Genomic DNA, 19331 nt, shown 5'->3' on the forward strand with positions numbered 1-19331 from the left:
ATTAAATATTTCACTTCCTCCTCCCCCCCCCCACCCGCAGCTCTCGTATGGCACAACCCGAAAGGATCGCGGCGGCGGCGGCGGCGGCGGCGGCGGCGCGGTGAGAAGGGCATGACGGGAAATGTAGTTCAAGAGCCCGGATGCCGGCGTACGTAAGCCCGTCGATGGCTTTAAAAAAACAAACAAACGCAGAGGGGTGTCTTTGCTTTGCCCTGGAGAGGCAGCGAGAGGGTGACGTGTCAGCTCGTTAGGGGCGTGTGCAGAGGAGTAGCTCTAACCTTGCCTCAGGTTGAGGGGGAGGAGCCATGCAGCCGCCCCTGAGCGTGCCGTTGACGGACGTGGTAAGTGACGCGGGTAACCGCCACTCTCGCCCCGCGCGAGGAAAGGGTCGCTGTGAGGGGAGAAGGAAGAGGAAGAGAGTGGGCTGGGGGACGGTCGTGATGCTGCCATGGGGCTCCTCTGCCAACAAAACAGAGGGCATAAATTTAACACTGCCATGAAGCCGGTGGGCACTGGAGTTGCCGTGGCCAATGAGAGGAAAGACTGGGTTCCCCCTAGTTTATTAACCCCTCCATCTTCCCCACCACCAAGAATATGGAGGGAGGTGGAGGAATATAATAAGTGAACCAAGACCTGGAAGACAAAAGTTCAAATGCCTACAGCGCCATGAAGCTCACATTGGGCCAGGCACCGTCTTCCAACCTAACCTACCTCACAGGGTCGTTGTGAAGTTGAAATGAGGAACCATGACTGCCATTTTTCTTTTTTCCTCCTCAGAGGATTAGTGGGGTAGGATATAAACGTGATTGTGAAGAAAAGATCTGGCCTGTCCACACCCAATTCTGAGTTGGCGTAATACAAAAAGAACACCAGCCCTAAAATAAAATGACAATAAAAAAGAATCTTGGAGACAACCAGGTTATATTAGCCTATGCACGTGAGACATTACAGGCAGACAAATCCAATGTGTGGATGACTTGGGACAGGCTTGCCTGGGTGGGTTGTGTAAGGCATGCTCCTGTACTAAATACCTGCTCCAGAGTCTGACTTACAAATTTTTAATTGGTCTAAGCACTAGTATGCGGGTGGCGCTGTGGTCTAAACCACTGAGCCTAGGGCTTGCCGATCGGAAGGGCGGTGGTTCGAATCCCCGCAACAGGGTGAGCTCCCATTGCTCGGTCCCAGCTCCTGCCAACCTAGCAGTTCGAAAGCACGTCAAAAGGCAAGTAGATAAATAGGTACCGCTCTGGCGGCAAGGTAAATGGTGTTTCTGGTTTCGCCAGAAGCGGCTTAGTCATACTGGCCACATGACTCGGAAAACCTGTCTGCGGACAAACGTCTGCTCCCTCAGCCAGTAAAGCAAGATGAGCGCCACAACCCCAGAGTCGTTTGCGATTGGACATAACTGTCAGGGGTCCTTTACATTTTACTAGGGTTGCAATAAACGAAATGGCATGTAATACATATAAGATGCAACCTTAAATAATGATCAAATTAAGCAGTTATTGATTACATGTTAATAGGAGCCAACAGAAGAGACCTGTTATGGCTATGGCCAGCATTTGGTGCACACTTCCCGCACATAGATACTAAATGAGCTTCCCTTAGCAGACGGGAAGCTGGAGGATTTGAACATTAATATGTAAACATGGTGCCTAGCACAATTTTCCTTGAGCACAGTTGCACCTTTTTTATTCAGTCTTAAGATTAACAAAATGTCAACTGGCTTTTTGTGATTGCTGTCATGGCCTTATCATGAGCCTGGATCTGAGCATTCCTGAGCACTCAAATCTCAGTTTGAGTTCAGTCCTGCATCATATTTCAGTTCCATTGTGAAATAGAGGTGTACTATATTAGTTTCATCTTATAAATGAGGTTCAGCATATTAACAACATACCGTTTTGATGCATGGAGAGTAGAATTGTGTGTTAGGCATGGGCCACACTCCAATCACAACTTGTGAAAATTTACAACCAAAGCAGCAGCACTTCATACTAACTCAACTTTTTCTTACCCTCCAAATAGGTCATCTTAGAGACTATGGACATACTTTTTAGAATAAGAGGAGGTCTTGATCTGGCATTTCAACTTGCTACTACTGATGGTGAGTCTTCATATCAAACACTGTGTTACAATATTATTACTGGAACCAATGTAAGGAAAATATTTCATTTTAACCAGATTGGCATGGGCAATAAGTTTTTGGTGGGTCTAGGTAGGAATAATTTTTAAGGATCCAGATCCTTTAAAAATATTTTTTAAGGATCCAGGTACAGTTGCAATGCTTTGTTAGCACAACAGCAGCAGTGGGTCGTTTTGCACTATAACTTTCTCTGGTTTTGCATCAGCATATAAACATAATACAAAGCAGCAGAAAGTGAATGAGCCAATATTGGTTTTATGGGCAGCATCCAAAGTTGCTTCTGTAAGACATAAACCAGAAAATCAGCACAAGCACTTGTGCCTCTAATTTGTTAAGTGGTTTGCTTGAAAAATTAGTTGAAGCTGAGTGATTCCATCCTCCTTCCCAAGTAAATGATACCACAGAAAAGAAGGCAGAGCACATGCTTTGCAGGCCAGAGGTTCCATGTTCAGTCCCTGGGCTATTTCCATTTAAAAGGGTGAGGTAGCAGATGATGGAAAATACTTCTACCTGAGATACTGGAGAGTCATTACCAGTCAGACAATAATGGGGTAGATGGGCAAGTAGGTCTGAGGCAGTTTTATGCTTTCACTTTAGCAAATAGTTTTGACAACTAGAGGAGATTGAATTTCTATGGAAATAATGAAGCTTCAAATAAATGTGTTTTAGGAATATGATGGCTAAAGCTAAAGTGGTTGTCTATAGGGTACTTTTCATGTACTAGTTTACTGTGCTCATTTCATTACTGTGCACTGCTAATTTTAAAAACCCGAATTGAAATGTTTATCCTGTTTTGTATACATCAAGCAAAAGTTTGCAACATATTGCTCAATAATAGCAAGTGGTTCCTGAGTCACTTTTAGGAAGCATATGGATTGTTGTTAGTTGCTCATAAGCCTATATTTCAATTTGTACTGCTTGTGTAAAAAATCTACATTAAAAAAAACTTCTTATAAGTCTTCGGTGTGTGTGTGTGTGTGTGTGTGTGTGTGTGTGTGTGTGTGTATATATATATATATATATATATATATATATATATATATATATATGAGTGGCCAACATGAGTGACTAGGCTGCAGAAATGACAATGATACCTCTGCTCTATGCTTTGCTGCTACATGACTGGGGATGGAATTGTCCTGTAGGAGAATTGTAGAATAAGTGCAACATTCTCTGGCATGACATCAGATGTATTAATGATGTATTAGGTCACATGTATGCAAAAAGGGGCAGGTATCCAAAGTTCCCCAAGCAGCTTACACCATTGTTTTTTTGCTCCTGTTTGCTCCTGTGTGTCTTTAATTTTAAACCTTTACTTTCATTGAAAAATCACAGCTTCTTGTCATTCACAGTGCGAGAGTGAAGAATTACTATTTCTTTTTGTTCCATCATCCTTCACAATATTTAAAGTGTACAACTATCTCCCCAATTCCTTTCATCTTCTTTGTTTTCTCTGTGTGTTTTAGATTTGTCAACAAAAGAGGGACTGAAGTATGTTTTCAGTGATCTTTCAGCCAAACTGGCTTCAGATGTGCTGGTATTCAGAATCTGTCACAGCTCGGTGTATCTGTGGCCAAATAGTGGGAAAAATTCAGTTGCAACAGAGCTTACAGATGATTCTGCATGTAAGGAGATACTACGATTTATTCAGTGAGTATAGCTCAACAAAAATAAGAATGATTTTTGAGGGTTCTGGTAGTATATGCATTTCTCAGTATAAGTTGATTTTATTACTGTTTTTCAGATTTGAGCAGGAAGATGATAACAAACGCAGGTTTTCAAAAAAGAAAGATAAAAAGTTACAAGAACTGGTATGTTTACCTTTCCTTGCTATGGCTTTGTAGAACTGAGTGAATGAAACCATTATGACATTTTTATAGCCAAATCATGCATTTGGTATAAATGCAGAAGTTTACACATTCAGATAAAATTTTAAAATCACATCTGCAATTGTTGACTTGCAGATCCTAATATGTTCCCAGCAGATCTGCCTTCAACATAGGCATAGCAGTCCTGCTGTTTTGATATAATACTGCACTAGTGGATTGATCAGTCAACTCAACCTCCTACCCCACCTCCTAGCAAGTCTGTGGGCCAAATTAGAGGAGATATTAGATATATTTGTCTATTAATTTCTTTTAAATGCAGTTACTGGGCACCTAATTTGGATTGGAACTGCGATGCTTGGAGGAGAAGGGTGTTTATCCCTTTTAACGTGGTCAATTTTAAGAATGAGATTTCCCTCCACAAAAAAATATTTTGTGCTTTGTTAAGGAAAACAAGGGCAGTAAACTGCACAGCTTGCACATTTAATTTTTTATTATTTACAGCAGCCTATAGTAAATATAGATCTTATGCTGGAAATGACAACTTCGTTAGATCCTCTTTCTCCAATTATTGAAAAGGAGAGCAGGGGGCATCACTACATAAGCATGACCTTGCCAGTTGATGCTGTTGTCTCCGTGTCTCCAGAAGAAGTGTGGCGGAAGTAAGTAGATTATGTATAAAGGATGTGCTTGAGTTTTTCTATTGTATGATCTTTGCATATTTATCATGCGAAGGTGGATATATCTCTGCTGAATTCTATAACATCCTTAAATCTACAGTTGTAATAATTAGGGCAAAAAGAAGTGTGCTGAATTGTTATCTTGTTACTCAGAAAAGTAGATGCCCAAGAAGCAGATTGTTCAGAAAGACTGAACATAATATAACCCAATGTGTGCATAATATAACCCAATGTTATAACTAGAGGTTATGCTCTTGGAAATAAATTAAAATCTTATAGTTATCTTCATTGGGCTTGAGAGAAGTAGTATTTCAGCTACATCATGATGCCAGAAGAAAAAGGCACAGTGTTGGTAAACTTTGGGTAGTGCTAGTTTATATTTATGCATACAAAATGTTATAAACCCTTTAAAAAGTTTCTTCAAGCCTAAGCAAGGAAGAGATAGTATGTAGTACAATGTAATCCTACCATGTATTGCAGTGGAGCATGCATCCTCTGTTTTCAATATATAGACTGCCATTTATATAAATATTAAATTGACTAGGTGCCAATAGGCAGGCTCATTTTACTCTTATATATGTGCCAATATGTTGTTATTGAATTTAAACAAGTACTCCTCAATCTGTATTGGTTTCTTTCAGTTGATTCCTGATACGATCTCTGTCTGCCATATCAAAAGCTGCTGATAAATCTAAAAAGGCTACAAAAAGCTGTTTAGATGTATCCTAAGTTTTTTATTAGACTCTGTAATCTAAAACATTGACCAATGTGCAAAATCCCCTATCAATTCTGTCATCTTGAGCACATGCTCCATGCCTTCTTTCGCATATGCACACTCACTGGTCAATTGTCATTAACCCCAGTATAGATACAACTGTATAAAGTGAAGCAAAGCAGCTTATTATGGGACTTTTTCTCCATCTCTTGAAAAATACACATAGTTTGAGAGTAAGAAAGTAATTCTGATTTTCTGGTGTTCTTAAATAGTTCCATCAATATCTTGCAGTGTACGAAGTCTCCTGGTGAATGCGATTCATACACAGCTAACTGATATGGAAAAGTGCATTTTGAAATATATGAGAGGAACAACTGTTGTGGTACCTGAACAATTTCATTTCATGCTACCAGGAAAAAAACACCTTGTAACAGTCTCATATCCTACAGGCGTTTCTGATCAGCAATTGGAGACTTACAGACAGGTACCTTATGTTGAAAGATTGTTTGGATGGTGATGACTAAAACACGGCATAGTTAATAGTTTTACATTATATAGTTATTAATAAAAGTAATGTATAGTTCCCTTTATTAAACTAAACTGGCCTTTAAAAAGTTATGTTAGGTTCTATGTACTGAAGTTCATTACTATCAAGTGGCCTATGTCTACTGCCATACAGATTATGATGTATACTGTTTTTCCCACTATGATATTTTTAAAATAGCACAAGAGTGGGGGACTGTTTTCAGCTTGAAGGTCACATCCCTCCATAGGAAACCTTCCTTGGACTGCATGCTGATGCTGGGTGTGTCCAAAGTGAGTGGATCAAGTGGATATAACTCAGGTGCTTACCTTTGTAAAATAGGCTACCTCACAGCCATGCAGAAATCAGTTTTCTTCATTCACTTTTGCTTCTCCAACCTCCATCCAGTTAAGCTAGAGGAATTATGCAGGAGACCTTCCAGCCAGGCAAAAGTCTTCAAGGAATGTATGGAGCACATCTGGTGGGGGTGTGGCCTGAGGAGAGTGGGTGTGTCTTCTCTATATACAAATTGCTCTGTGTTTGCACAGGGATTCCTTATAGTGTGTGCTGGGCACTCAGTACAAACAAAGCCAGACATTGTGATATATGTGTGTGGCTATTGCCAAAAGCTGTAGTGCAACATTGCTCCCTCCTCTGGTAACATGCACAGAAATGAAGGATGTAATGTGATGTCATCAAATTCAGAGCTTTCCCTTTTCCTGCGCTATTTCACGGGTTGCTTTTGTGGGGAGAGAAAGTTGGAGCGTCATGCTGCCACATGTTTTTCCCCTCTACATATTATCCAGGCAAAGAGAAAGAAGAAATGCTAGATTACTGGCTTCCGTGTCGTCCGCACATCTTTCACACCATCTGGTTCTTCCTTCAGAGAATCTGGGTAGAACTTAATGGCTTGAAATCTGCAAAGGCTTTTCTGTTTCCTATGGATACACTCTCTCTCATTTTTTACCTTGCTTTTAGGAATTACATAGACGGTTTAATCTGCCGTTTGACAGACCTTATTTCCGAAGGGCTAATGCCTATCATTTTCCAGATGAACCATTCAAAGATGGATATCTCAGGAACCCACATGTACATCTCAACCCACCTGGTATAGAGTCTGGGATGGTGAGTTTCATTTGTACTTGCTCTCATCTAATGGCCCAATAAGGAAACAGGTACATATGCTGACTGCATTGCAAGAGAACTGGGAGGCTCTTCTTGGGAATTTCAGTTAACATTTTGACATCGATGGTTCTTCCTAGTGCATGCATACTTAGCGGTATCCTAGTTCCAGTCCCCTAAGTTGCAAACAAATTCACTGTCTTCTACTGGGAAATATACTGGCAGTATTGAAAGGAGAGGGGAGACAGCACAGAACACACGATGGGACTAGCTGCTCTTAGACAGCTCTCCCCGGACTTCTTTCTCAATGGCTGTTCCACATGGTCATTAAACATTTTATGCCACAATTATGAAGAATTACTACCTGATTCTGCTTGCTTTCCTGTTGGGGCTCCATCCTTTTTTCCCTTTAGTAGCGTATTGTTGTTTAATAAATCTTTAATAAAAATACTTTTAATAAAATTAGGAACAGCAGCAATAAAAATACCAATTTGAAATACAAAATTACTATCATAATAATATTCTGAACCTGACATGCACAACTACAATGTGCTTTTTCTTTCCAACCCAGGTGTATGTGGTATATGGCACATATAGTTACCATCATTACATGCAGGATCGTATTGATGATAATGGCTGGGGCTGTGCCTATCGGTCTCTACAGACTATATGCTCATGGTTCAGGCATCAGGGATACACGGACCGATCAATACCAACACACATGGAAATCCAACAGGTACTGAAGACTTCCAGGTTTGGGTTTCTTGAAAAACAACAGCTCCCAGTGGAATTGTATGTTTGGGATAGCCCACCTACACTTACCAGACTATATGCGGTTTGACATTTCTGAAGCTTGCATTTTGAATGATTGGGTGCTCCACTTTATGTTTGTGCCCCATCACTGCAGCACTGAGCTGGCAAACCTGTGTCTGCATTCCACTTTAGATCGGAAATAGACACACATGATAAAAGGCTCCTGCATACAACATGTTGGGCAGAAGGACTCTAGTCTAACCTAAAATTACAGTTCTATACATTTTCTATTTTGATATTTATCATATACTGGCTAAAAGTAAACTTTATTGTGGCAGGGACATTTTTGTTGTCAGATGTAACATCTTAAGTCAATTTTAGCCTAATATGCTTTTTCCACAGCACACCTAACATTAATAAAATTGCGTATCAAGTGTGATGAGTAAATATTCAATTTTGTAAAGATAAATACATCCCCCTCTTTACCCCGTTTCTAATAAACCATATTTAAAATAGTAAAGGTAAAGGGACCCCTGACCATTAGGTCCAGTCGTGACCGACAGGGGTTGCGGCGCTCATCTCGCTTTTCTGGCCGAGGGAGCCGGCGTACAGCTTCCGGGTCATGTGGCCAGCATGACTAAGCCACTTCTGGCTAACCAGAGCAGCACACAGAAACGCCATTTACCTTCCTGCCGGAGCAGTACCTATTTATCTACTTGCACTTTGACGTGCTTTCGAACTGCTAGGTTGGCAGGAGCAGGGACCGAGCAATGGGAGCTCACCCCGTCGCGGGGATTTGAACCGCCGACCTTCTGATCAGCAAGTCCTAGGCTCTGTGGTTTAACCCACAGCGCCACCCGTGTCCCATTTAAAATAGTAGTATACAGTAAATATTATTATTATTATTATTATTATTATTATTATTATTACAGTTTTGGTACAAATGACTTGTTACTTCTGTATTTTCATTTGTGGTGGTTCCAAAGGCTCTAGTTGATGTTGGAGACAAGCAACCAGGATTTGTTGGATCACGTCAGTGGATTGGTTCTATCGAAGTGCAGCTTGTACTGAACCAACTCCTAGGGATAACTTCAAAAATACTCTTCGTCAGGTAAGAATGCTCACAGGGAAAACTGAGGAAGGGCTGCATCTCAGTGGCAGAACACATGATTTGCATGCAAAATGTTCCAGCTTTAATCCCCAGCATCTCTAGGTAAAGCTGGGAATTAACTGCTTCTTGGAACACTGAAGAGCTGCTACCAAGAAGTGTAAACAATACTGAACTAGATGGATCAATGGTCTGACTCAGTGTATGGTAGCTTCCTCTGTTCCTGATTTCTAACAAAACCAAGATGGCTCAAGAATCAGGTGAAGAAACAAGTGCCTCAGAAGATGAGCCACAATACCAAAGCACAAATCATAGAATACACCATTAAATGACAGATAAGGCACCAGATTCCATGTTAATAAAAAGAAGCAGTCAGCACCTGAGTGGATAGCGATTGGATATCTTGTCATTTAGTGACCATTATGTTCATTATCAAGAGACTGTAAAAATATATTGATTCTGGATTATTTTGTTTATGGTGGTCAACTCTAAAATGGAATTAAAGACAGGACATTTTATTCAATAGTAATTTCATTCTAGAGCAAACACAACATTTTTACCACTGATATAATACTATAACCTTTGTAAAATTGATTTCAGTTTCTAGGTAAAAAAAATATCCTAATGTTATTTTCTGTCACTGTTAGAAGCAGCATACAGTTTGCTTTAGATTTTACCAGCAATGATGTTTTTATAACAGATGTAGAGCACCTTGGAGATTTCCCTTTAATGTGTAGTCTATGTGCTGTTTTAAGTGATTGCAAAGAGAAAAACCAAGCTATATAAGTTCCTAATTTGTGTTAAGAAGAGTGCAGCTTAATACACTGACCTGTATGCTGTATAGTTTCATGAAGAATATATTGAAAAAAGATAAAGCTTGGTAACTATTTGTCATAGGTGGCAATGCCAATATCATTCCTTCCAATATGTCTCTAATGAAAATAGGAAAGTCCAGTATACCATTCATCTGTTGAAGTACTTAAAATGAGGTGTTTTTTTTCAACTGAGAATGCTGCAACTTACACATTACCAGTAGTTCTGACTACCGTGTTTTCAGGGGAATCCATCGCAACACACCTTAGGTGGGTGCTGCTGAAAGCAATGCTCAAAACACAGGTCAGGGGGGAGGCAGAGGGGGCTCAGCCTTTTGTGACGTTACTGTTTTTAGCAGGCTGTTGTGTGCATGATTGTGAGGAATATAATGGATTGGAACTTGTGGCTTTCATGAACACCCCACCCCCAATTTAAGCACTAGCTGAAAACGATGACAACTTTTTCTTCTAGCCAAGGGTCTGAGCTGGCTTCTCAGGGAAGAGAACTTGCTAATCATTTCAAGATTGAGGGAACACCAGTGATGATTGGTAAGATTTTAAATACCACCCAATCCACATTATCCCAACTTTTCTATTCTAAATATGCTACTGACCATTTAAAAGCAGTGTGTTGGCTTTGGAGATTCTGGTTACTTTCTTAACCTCTATCTTGGGACTGTGCAACTTTAGCACACAGATAAGGGATTGCTTGTTAAATGTTTAAATGTTCTGCAACTATTTTTCCCGGGAGAAAATAGCACATCCAGGAAAAGCTGCTTCTACCAACATTTTCCTTTTTATAAGTGGACACCTTTCAGTCGTGTGATCCTCTATTTGCAATTTGAGGTGATACAGTCTTGGGAATTGCTGTATCGTGAGAATTTGGAACACAGGGCTCAGAATGTAAAGCTATTTCTGTGACAACTTTTTTTCCACTACTGACATGTTGAGTCTATTAGTTCAATGTTCCATTTCCAAAGAACATCTAAGCTATTCCTGAGATACGTTTTTACTGGTCCTTACTGTCTAAGAAATCTATTATTCAAAATAATGACCTTAACTTAGAAACTGAAAAAGGATATTCTTTCCCCAATTGTTTTTAAAGTCTGCAGAATATACTTAATGATTTCCAATCTGGGAAGCTATAAATTGAGTAACTTCTTTTAGACTGCAGTCCTATCCTATGCACACTTTTCTGGGACCAAACCCCACTGGACACAACTGGACATTCTTCTGAGTAAACACACATAGGAATGCAGTGTTTAAAAACAGAGCTTGTCAGGAATCTTTAACAAAAACCTCTGTCACCACATGATTGTGAATCATGGTCTTTCTTTTGTTTATCTTGCTTTTTAGATAGCTTTGAAGTGGCTTAACAGCAGTAAAGAAACATCTGGCCTGTGATTTATTTTTATTTTTTATCCCATGTGCGGCTCCTTAATGAAAAAAGATCTTTTGGAGTCTTAAGCAAGATAAGAGCCCCTGTAGGTGACCTTCATACACTAGTTGTTTCTGTCCCATCTTACTTTGGAAAGTAAGTCTAATTAAGTCCCACCTTAAGAAATAAGATGGGGCTTAATTAAACTTACTTTCCAAGTGACCTTGTAATTATTCATACAATTTGAATGTCTTCCTTGCCATGTTTTCACAAATGCCACCTGTGGCAAAGAGGTACTGCACCCAGGCATGTTTTCAAAGGATTTCCACATCAGCTGCCAAAGGTGTCTCCTGTAATTTTAGACATTCTATTCAGTTTCCAAGGTCCAAGTTTGTAGAAGAGAGAGTGGGAGCAAAGTGATTCAGTTATCTCAGCTCCAATTTGAACATCACAAGAGTGGTGCTCTTCACATGGTGGAACAACACAACTTCCATTCCCACTAATGGGATAACACAACTTATGAGCTGGATAGTGTACATCAACATCCAATAAAATAAAGGACCTGCTTTTACAATTTTATGCTTTAGCCTATGCTTGCCCACTTGATGTGCTCTTGTGTCAGCCTCCAGAGACAGAAAATGCAGTGTTCACTTGTTCCTTTTCTCATCTCTTCAGCACATTGTTCTCAACTTGCTGTTGACACTAAAAAAAACACACCTCTGTTTTATGCAGATGTTTCATACTGTTTGGGCATATATATATATATATATATATATATATATATATATATATATATATATATATTAGACCTCCTAACCTCTAGAAAAGACTTTTTTTTAAAAGGATCATCATACATGATGTTTTCTTTTCAGTTGTTTTGAGTGGTTATATTGCTGAAAACAAAACAGTGCAATTCTAAATATACTTAGGAGTAAGCCCCATTGAACACAGTTGGAATTCCTTCTCAGTTAACTCATTTTATTTTCAGTCCTGTGCATGTTTATCTATAATAGCTTATTTCCTGCACAGTTCCATTTTGGCTTCTTTCAGCCTTTGTCCAGTTTTCTTCTACCATGCACTTCCACAAAAGGCTTTTAGAATGGACTTTTAGATGTTCAGAAATGAAAATTTCCTTCTTGACTTCAGAGGATCATTTAAAAGTATGATTAGCAAATGATAATTTTGTCTTTGAATGTACTGTCTTACCTCTCCATCTTCTTTCTCTCCTCTTCTCTGTTCAGGTGGTGGAGTCTTGGCTCACACAATATTAGGAGTAGCATGGAATGAGATCACAGGGCACATAAGATTTCTGATCCTGGACCCACATTATACCGGAGCAGAGGATCTGCATATTATATTAGAAAAGGTGAGACTCTGCCATCACATTCCAACTGCATATGTTAATACTGAAAGGGAACATTTTGTGACATGTTTTAAAAAGTCTGCGATTCACTTCTCTATCATTAACCATGACTTTTTGCTTCATCTTTACCTGACAAATGGTGATGTAACTGTATCTTGTTTGGAAACAAGCTATCTTCAAACCATTGTTTATGAAGCTGGTTTGTTGCAATAAGCCATGCTTAAGATTAATTACAATTTAGGCTTCAGACATAATTTTAAACAATAGTTAATCAAAAGTAGGTGCAAAAGTTTCCAGTCTGGCCATGATTGGGAGAGAAGAAGAATCGCAAGCCAAGGTTTCCTGCTGCACATTCCCAACAGAGCTGAATAAACCAAGAGGTGTTTTGTTATCCTTGGTGTGTATGAATTATTAGAACTAAACTTCTGACATTCATATCAATTTTACTAAAATGCCAGGTATTTTATTAGAAGCAACAGACTTAACAGTGTATTGTTTTTCTTCTATACAGGGCTGGTGTGGATGGAAGGGTCCAGATTTCTGGAACAAAGATGCTTATTATAACCTGTGTCTTCCTCAACGACCAAAAACTATTTAAATGGCTATTTAGATGATCATGGTGAACTACCGGAAGTTCTGTAAATACATATAGGTACACAAACACACTTAAGCAGTGATTATTTATTTTACCTTAACATAGTATTATGTTGCTCACCACCTGTTAAAATAAATATGCTAATCCAATATATTAGAGTCCAAATAATGGGGGGGGGGTTTCAAATAAAACCTGATTATTAAACATTGTTATTTCCTAATAGCTGGCTTTTCTGCATTTATAATCTGATCCTAACAGTGCAATCCTATACATATCTGTTCATAGTATACACTGCTCAACAAAATCATGTACATTTTAATCCTCTGTTTGAACACTGGTTAAAGGTAATTGTAAAGTGGATCTTGGGACCTCATAACAATGCTAATTTTTAATATACCATCTTTGTTCCTCTGCACTCCTTGAGTGTGTTTGTGTGTATATATGTGGAGCATTTGTTGTGGAAGGAACAAAATACCAATCACAAAATCAGTGCTAGATGTCACATAGTTACTTGGGGCATAGATGGCAGAAAGAGAGGGCACAATTTATACATATATATATATTTTATTGTGTTAACACAGGAATTAATCTTTTTTTAAAATCTTCTTCAAGAAGCAACCCATTCTCCTTCTTAGAAGGCACTGTTCAAAATATTTGGTTTTGAGATGCAGACTTATTTCTTTGTAAAGTTCTTAGTGTTCACACGTCTTCTTGCAGTAATTGGCTTTCACGTGACATCAAATACTTCATCTTTATTCTGTTTAAATGCAAAGAGAAGATTTGTATTTCATATATAAATCATGCATCTGAATTAAGCATTTGCTAACCTATACATAACACTCGGTTTCAGCTTGGCATATCTCAGTCTTAGAAATCAGTTTTGTGGGAGGTAGTTGCTTATTCCCATTCTCTTTGGCAGCTTAGATGCTCTTCCTCCATCCCTTGCAATACAGATTCACTAGGGCAGGGTTGTTACAGCTTTCTTTTTTGTTTAGAACATTTTGTGTCAGTTTTCCAACTTATATAAGCAGTCAACATAATGACCATAGAGAATTTTTAAATAAAAAAAATCCCTTTAGAACATTAACAAAACAAAACAAAAAAGCAACACTTGAACACACAGAACAAATCATCCAATTAAAATGAGTGGCGATGACCAAGTATGCAGTACCAGCATAAGAGCGCAATAATATGGCTATGAACTGTAAACATTTTAAAATATTGTTTGGGGCTGTGTTCTCAAAATGTCAAGAGAGGCTGCGGTAGCAGTTGGCTTTTTAAAAGAGTTGAGAAGGCTTAGGCAGATATGTGAAATACCTGTTACCTGTTCTGGAAGGAGCCCTTCTCCTTAATTCTAAGTGCATATTGCTGTGTCGTGAGGAAATGACACTCGGTATGTAATGTTATATAAGTGTGCAATCTGTATTCCTCACATTGGAGGAGGTAATCTTAAATGGGTGCTGTTTAAGGAGGACGGATAGGGTTCCTAGACTGGGACAGTAATACTAAACACTCTTACCAGGAATTTCCACTAAAATCGAGTGGGCTTGCTTCTGAATAAGCCTGTTCAGGATTAGGTTGCATAACTAACAGTATCTGAAATATATTTTGTACTTGCACTACTGTGATTGAAGTGTCCTAGGGCAGGGGTGAGAAACCTTGGGCTCAGGGGTCAAATGTGGCTTTCCAGGCCTTCCTTATCTGGTCCTGGGGCTCTCTCCAGGCCACACATCACACCAGCTGTGCTTCATCTCTACCCCACCCCACCCCACTTGAGTGTTTTTGCATGGCTGGAACATGCCCTTGAACCCTGGTTTCTTGCTTGCCAGGTTAGAGGGGTGTGGGTGTGTAAGCTAGCCTACTATACAAATGAATATGTCCATTTTCACTGTGCCTCTTTGATACATCTTTTATCAGATAGAAGTTGTGTCAGATAAAGCATTGTGCTTTGAAGAAGCTGCCTTGTATCTGTTGTCTAGTGAAAGCTAAATACCATACCATTTGATCTCCTCCTCTTCTTGCTTACGGATCTCTTGCTTTCATATGCTCGTTTCTGTCTTGCCTCTGTGTCTTTAAGCAAGCTGTCATCATACAGAGAGTAACTAAGCTGTGTTATTGCTTTCCTGTTTTGAATGTGTTTCATTTTCCTGAGGAACTGTGCACAGTCCAAAAATCCAAAAGTCCATGCAAGGTCTTCTGCTGTTTCACCATTCTTATTGCGCAAGCTAAGAAAAGAGAATTAAAACAAAATCAATACATTTGACTGAATGATTATTATTATTATTGATAAAGTAAAGCGAAATAACAAGTGTTAAGTGAACTATTATGAATTTTTAAAACACTTTTAACAGTGCAATTCTGTAAATACCCAAAAGTGGGTCTCAATGAGTTTAGTTGGGAATCCTGTGCATTGTTTTGGGGGGATAAATTACATTGAATCCAATAGGACCTACTTCTGGCTAAATGTGTAAGATAGAGCTACATGGCTCTGATCTAACTAAAGGTCATGATTGTTATGTTGAAATCAACATGACAATTTAGGCATAGCTAATTTTAAACCCCCTTGATTTCAGTAAGACTTAAGTATATCTAAAGTGTATCAGGACCTAAATTTCCATCCTTTACCAAACTTACCTCAAAGGCCATTGTAAAAGTTGTGCGCAAGTGATTATTCGTAAATTAAAATGCAATTCGAACTTGTACAGCATGTTTTAATTAATCAAAATAACTCTACTGTAATAATTCCCCTCTCCTTGCATTGCTTCACAAAACTAAAGACATCAGTAATAACTATTGTTGTTGTTGTTGCTAACTTTAGGATTCATATTCAAATCTCCGTTCACATTTCCTCAATATAAACACCATAGCTTTGTTTGGATACATTATGTGATTAGTAATTGAATTTGTACACTTACTCAATGTCAGCATGACTGGCAACTAGCAAAGTGAGACACTCCAAACTCCCAACTTTAGCTGCCTTGTGAATTGGAGCTTCCCCAATCCAGTCCTGAATAAATAGAGAGGTTTCCTTTTGTAAGCACAGCCGTACATAATGGTTGTAATCAGTTACTATAAAAGTGGTGGGGATTTCTAGCGTAGTGCTGTACTACTTAAAATTGCCACAATCTCCAATCCAAAAATCCTTATCTTTAAGGGCACAATTAACAAACCAAGATCAACTCCTGCAACAGAATTATCCGTACAGCCCACAGTTCTCTGGATTGGGCCCCACTGGGAAAATATGTGCATTATAACCAAACTTACTCTCTCCGCAAATAGTGATTTTTTAACATTTTGCTATACAATGGCACCTAGTATATGCTAAACCGAAGTACTATCAAAATTATTCTAGCATATCTAGCTTTGCATCAACCTTGTTCGTAGTGTTAAGTGTTACACTAGAATGGACAGCTATTGTTTAAGAGGATGAGGTCTGTTGGAGCCGGACTGCCTTCCTGAAAAATAGAAAACATAACTTATACCTGTTGGTTCAGATTGGCTCCTGTCTGCTGTTGCCAAAGTAGGAAGAAAGCCTGTCCTGCACAAGCAGCCAGATGAGCTGGGGACTGACAAAATCCATCAGCAGCTAAATTCACTTCAGTCCCAGCTTCCAGAAGGTGGCTCTGCCCATCAGCCTACAAGTCAGATAAATGTTTGAAACATTTATTGTTCCTTGGTGTGATTTACCACCCCCTCAGTAACAAAAACCAAGGTTCCCAATAAATTATGATGAAAATGATGAAGCATTTGCTGCATTGTAGAAGTGTGACTTCTCATTGATCTTAAATGTCTGTGAGTTTAACCGGCAATGTTAACATCTAGAAATCTAAAAACACATTAAAAATAAAGGCTTTCCAAGCATTACCTCTGTGTTGCAATCCAACAGTAACATTATTTCTTCTTGCCTTCCTCCAGTATACTTGCGGCAAAAGTTGTGGTTGGATTGGTTGACTTCCAGCACAGCTTTACTCTATCCAGTGAATCTAACCCAAGACTGGCAGTGCCAGCTAAAGAACAGAGAGATACTCTGGCTGCAATCCCGCCCTCTCTGCCGGGAACTGTCTTTTGCACGTACACAAACAAGAGCACATGCAACTCGACCCGCCTTGCTGTGTCCTGATTGGCTCCTGCTGTTGCTTTCCGCATGCATCCTGTGTTTGCTATGCTTATGAGATGGGAGGGAGCAGGAAAGACTTATGGCAGGTGGGGCAGCCATGGAGCACAGTACAGCTGGACACGTATCACACACCCACACACTCAGCCACCCGCAGTCTGCCCCCCTCCCCTTGCAGCATCCTCCAGAGAAGAAGGCAGGAAGCAAAACAATCCCTCTGTAATAAGTATTGACATTTCCTTCTGAAGTGGGTCTTGGACAAAATGCATTCGAGATACTTAAGCAAAGAAATAAGGCCAGAAACCAGAAAAGATAATGCTGCAAAGCATTAAAACAGTCAACTACCCATAAAGGCACTAGAAAAAATAATAAGCAACACCATAATCGCTTACCTGGATATAGGGAAGGAGGTAGCCAGCTGAGCCTCTCTTAGTGAGGTGCTTCAAAAGAGTGGATGCTATCACAAAGAAGGCTGGCTGGCTGGGTGTCACTGCTCACAAAAGCTCGGAATGAAGAGGTATCCATAGCAGCTCCTCTCTTATTTAAGGTATGAGAAAGCCTATGGGGGAGTGCTTCTTCAGATATCCTCGACCCAGATGATTTCAGCCTTCATAGCTCAATGTTATAGACATGTTTCTTTAAAGAGCGTCCAGTGGGGCTTAGCATTTATTAGCAAGTATGTTTAGGATTGCAGCCTCAAAGGTCAAAGACTAATACTGAATTGGGCTCAGGACCTCATGGTAATCAGTTCAATGGTTTGAGAGCTGGGAGTTATTCCTGCTAGAACCAGTTAGCCAAGGATAAAGCTATGCTGGGCAGCCTAATGGGAATCTTAAGTTCTATGATCAGCCACAGGCTCTATATTTAAATGCCTTTAAACTGCAGCCTGTTTCTATAAGATGTGAAGCAATAAGTCTTACAATGTGATTGGTCATGAAAACACTTGAACCAAATAATTCCATATGGAGCAGATACTAAAGCGTAAAAGTGGTTCACTACTTCAGCACTAGTGTCTTAAATATTTGAGAGGATCTAGGTGGAAGTAATGAGCAAGAAAATAATTTGGATTGATATTTGTCCATGTTTCAGGAAAATAATGATTAAAAACTAATTGCTTCATATATGTTATCTCTAGTAATCCTTACAACAGCCTGGTGACATAGTTGAGTGCTGTTATTTTCATAGTACGTATAGGAAACAAAGAAATAGTGGCTTGCCTAAGGCTGCAAACTGGTTAATGGCTAAGAACCAAACTATAGATGTGGCTAAGATCAGTAAACAGGAACTTAGTCGGCTGAGAAGCTGGGGTTTTCTTCACCCCCATCATTTTCCTGGTTTTAAATTACTGCTTCCTCAAGTTGCTATTTGTGTCCCATGTGGGGGAAATGCATACATAAGTTCATTCTGAATTAGTAAGGGGGGGGGGCTTCCTGACCCCCAGAGACAGTCAATGGTTGCCAAGCACAGGATCTTTCATCCACGCAAGCCAACTCATTAGTTTCGGATAACAGCTGCTCTTGCTACCCTTTGTGTTTCTTATGCCGGACTTGGCTAAAGTATGTTATTATATATCTCCATACAAGTATACAATAGAACTGGAAACATCTAGAACCATATAAATGGAAACCATATTGCTTAATGCTCAGTTTATAAATAGTATCTATGCATAGCAATGGTGGTTACAAATAGAAACCAAAGAGCTTGAGTTATTTCTCAGAAACCTCTAGATACTATTTACAGTTTACAGTTCACAGTAATCCATCTAGCACACTGTACTGACTTAAAGGCAATAGAAGGCATAAAGAGTTTATTCAGATAAGGGAGTTAAGCAAAGAAATATCTAACAATTAGCAACTAAGATAGTAAACGGAGATTATTCTTACATCACAATCCCTCACATTTTATTATGGGTGTGTATGCCAATCTCCTGCAGGGACCACTGTAGTATATTCAACACACTAAGTTAAGAGAATAGATTCATGTAGACTGCCCACAGGACTTAGTTTTTTAAATTTATAAAAGCTTATCTGGCTTATGATAAAAACTAATTCTAAACCTAGCAAATACATTCACTATAGTTGTTTGTCCGCAGAAATATTTCCTGTCCCATGCACACATGCAGCATCTTAGTTTGATGGCTTCTTGATGAAACATAATCAAGAGCTAATTCAGTCTGGTTTCATTCCTGATTTTTCAACA

General features: G+C 39.3%; 2 protein-coding genes across 5 annotated transcripts; one reads left to right on the plus strand and one right to left on the minus strand.

Moving 5' to 3' along the window:
• Positions 1-121: 121 nt before the first annotated feature.
• On the plus strand, positions 122-13226 carry UFSP2 (UFM1 specific peptidase 2). Of its 3 annotated transcripts, none has more exons than XM_053402487.1 (12): positions 122-341; positions 2026-2104; positions 3610-3793; positions 3888-3954; positions 4474-4631; positions 5656-5848; positions 6866-7012; positions 7581-7745; positions 8749-8873; positions 10155-10231; positions 12302-12426; positions 12935-13226. In XM_053402487.1, the coding sequence occupies exons 1-12, from the start codon at positions 306-308 to the stop codon at positions 13019-13021; spliced, it is 1443 nt and encodes a 480-aa protein (XP_053258462.1). In that variant the 5' UTR covers positions 122-305; the 3' UTR covers positions 13022-13226. The 3 variants fall into 3 exon arrangements, with proteins under 3 accessions (XP_053258462.1, XP_053258463.1, XP_053258464.1); XM_053402488.1 differs by lacking the exon at positions 122-341 and adding an exon at positions 482-505; XM_053402489.1 differs by lacking the exon at positions 122-341 and adding an exon at positions 513-852.
• Positions 13198-17516, minus strand: ANKRD37 (ankyrin repeat domain 37). 2 transcript variants are annotated; one of them, XM_053402499.1, is made up of 5 exons: positions 16884-17515; positions 16501-16653; positions 15934-16025; positions 15017-15243; positions 13198-13775 (listed from the first exon to the last, which is right to left on the minus strand). In XM_053402499.1, exons 1-5 carry the CDS (start codon positions 16908-16910, stop codon positions 13771-13773), a joined length of 504 nt encoding a protein of 167 aa, XP_053258474.1. In that variant the 5' UTR covers positions 16911-17515; the 3' UTR covers positions 13198-13770. The 2 variants fall into 2 exon arrangements, with proteins under 2 accessions (XP_053258474.1, XP_053258473.1); XM_053402498.1 differs by lacking the exon at positions 13198-13775 and having other exon boundaries at positions 14792-15243; positions 16884-17516.
• Between the last annotated feature and the right edge of the window lie 1815 nt (positions 17517-19331).

This window comes from Podarcis raffonei, chromosome 9, assembly GCF_027172205.1.
Source record: "Podarcis raffonei isolate rPodRaf1 chromosome 9, rPodRaf1.pri, whole genome shotgun sequence".
NCBI lineage: Eukaryota > Metazoa > Chordata > Lepidosauria > Squamata > Lacertidae > Podarcis > Podarcis raffonei.

Bases quoted from the DNA above. Each gene is read 5' to 3' on its own strand.
- UFSP2 (XM_053402487.1), top strand. From the start codon at position 306: ATGCAGCCGCCCCTGAGCGTGCCGTTGACGGACGTG. The intron at 3,794-3,887 runs GTGAGTATAGCT...ACTGTTTTTCAG, and splicing joins GAGATACTACGATTTATTCA to ATTTGAGCAGGAAGATGATA. The intron at 7,746-8,748 runs GTACTGAAGACT...GTGGTTCCAAAG, and splicing joins CACACATGGAAATCCAACAG to GCTCTAGTTGATGTTGGAGA.
- ANKRD37 (XM_053402498.1), bottom strand. From the start codon at position 16,910: ATGTTACTGTTGGATTGCAACACAGAG. The intron at 16,026-16,500 runs GTATAAGTTATG...CTATTTATTCAG, and splicing joins GAGCCAATCTGAACCAACAG to GACTGGATTGGGGAAGCTCC. The intron at 15,244-15,933 runs GTAAGTGTACAA...CTCTTTTCTTAG, and splicing joins GCCAGTCATGCTGACATTGA to CTTGCGCAATAAGAATGGTG.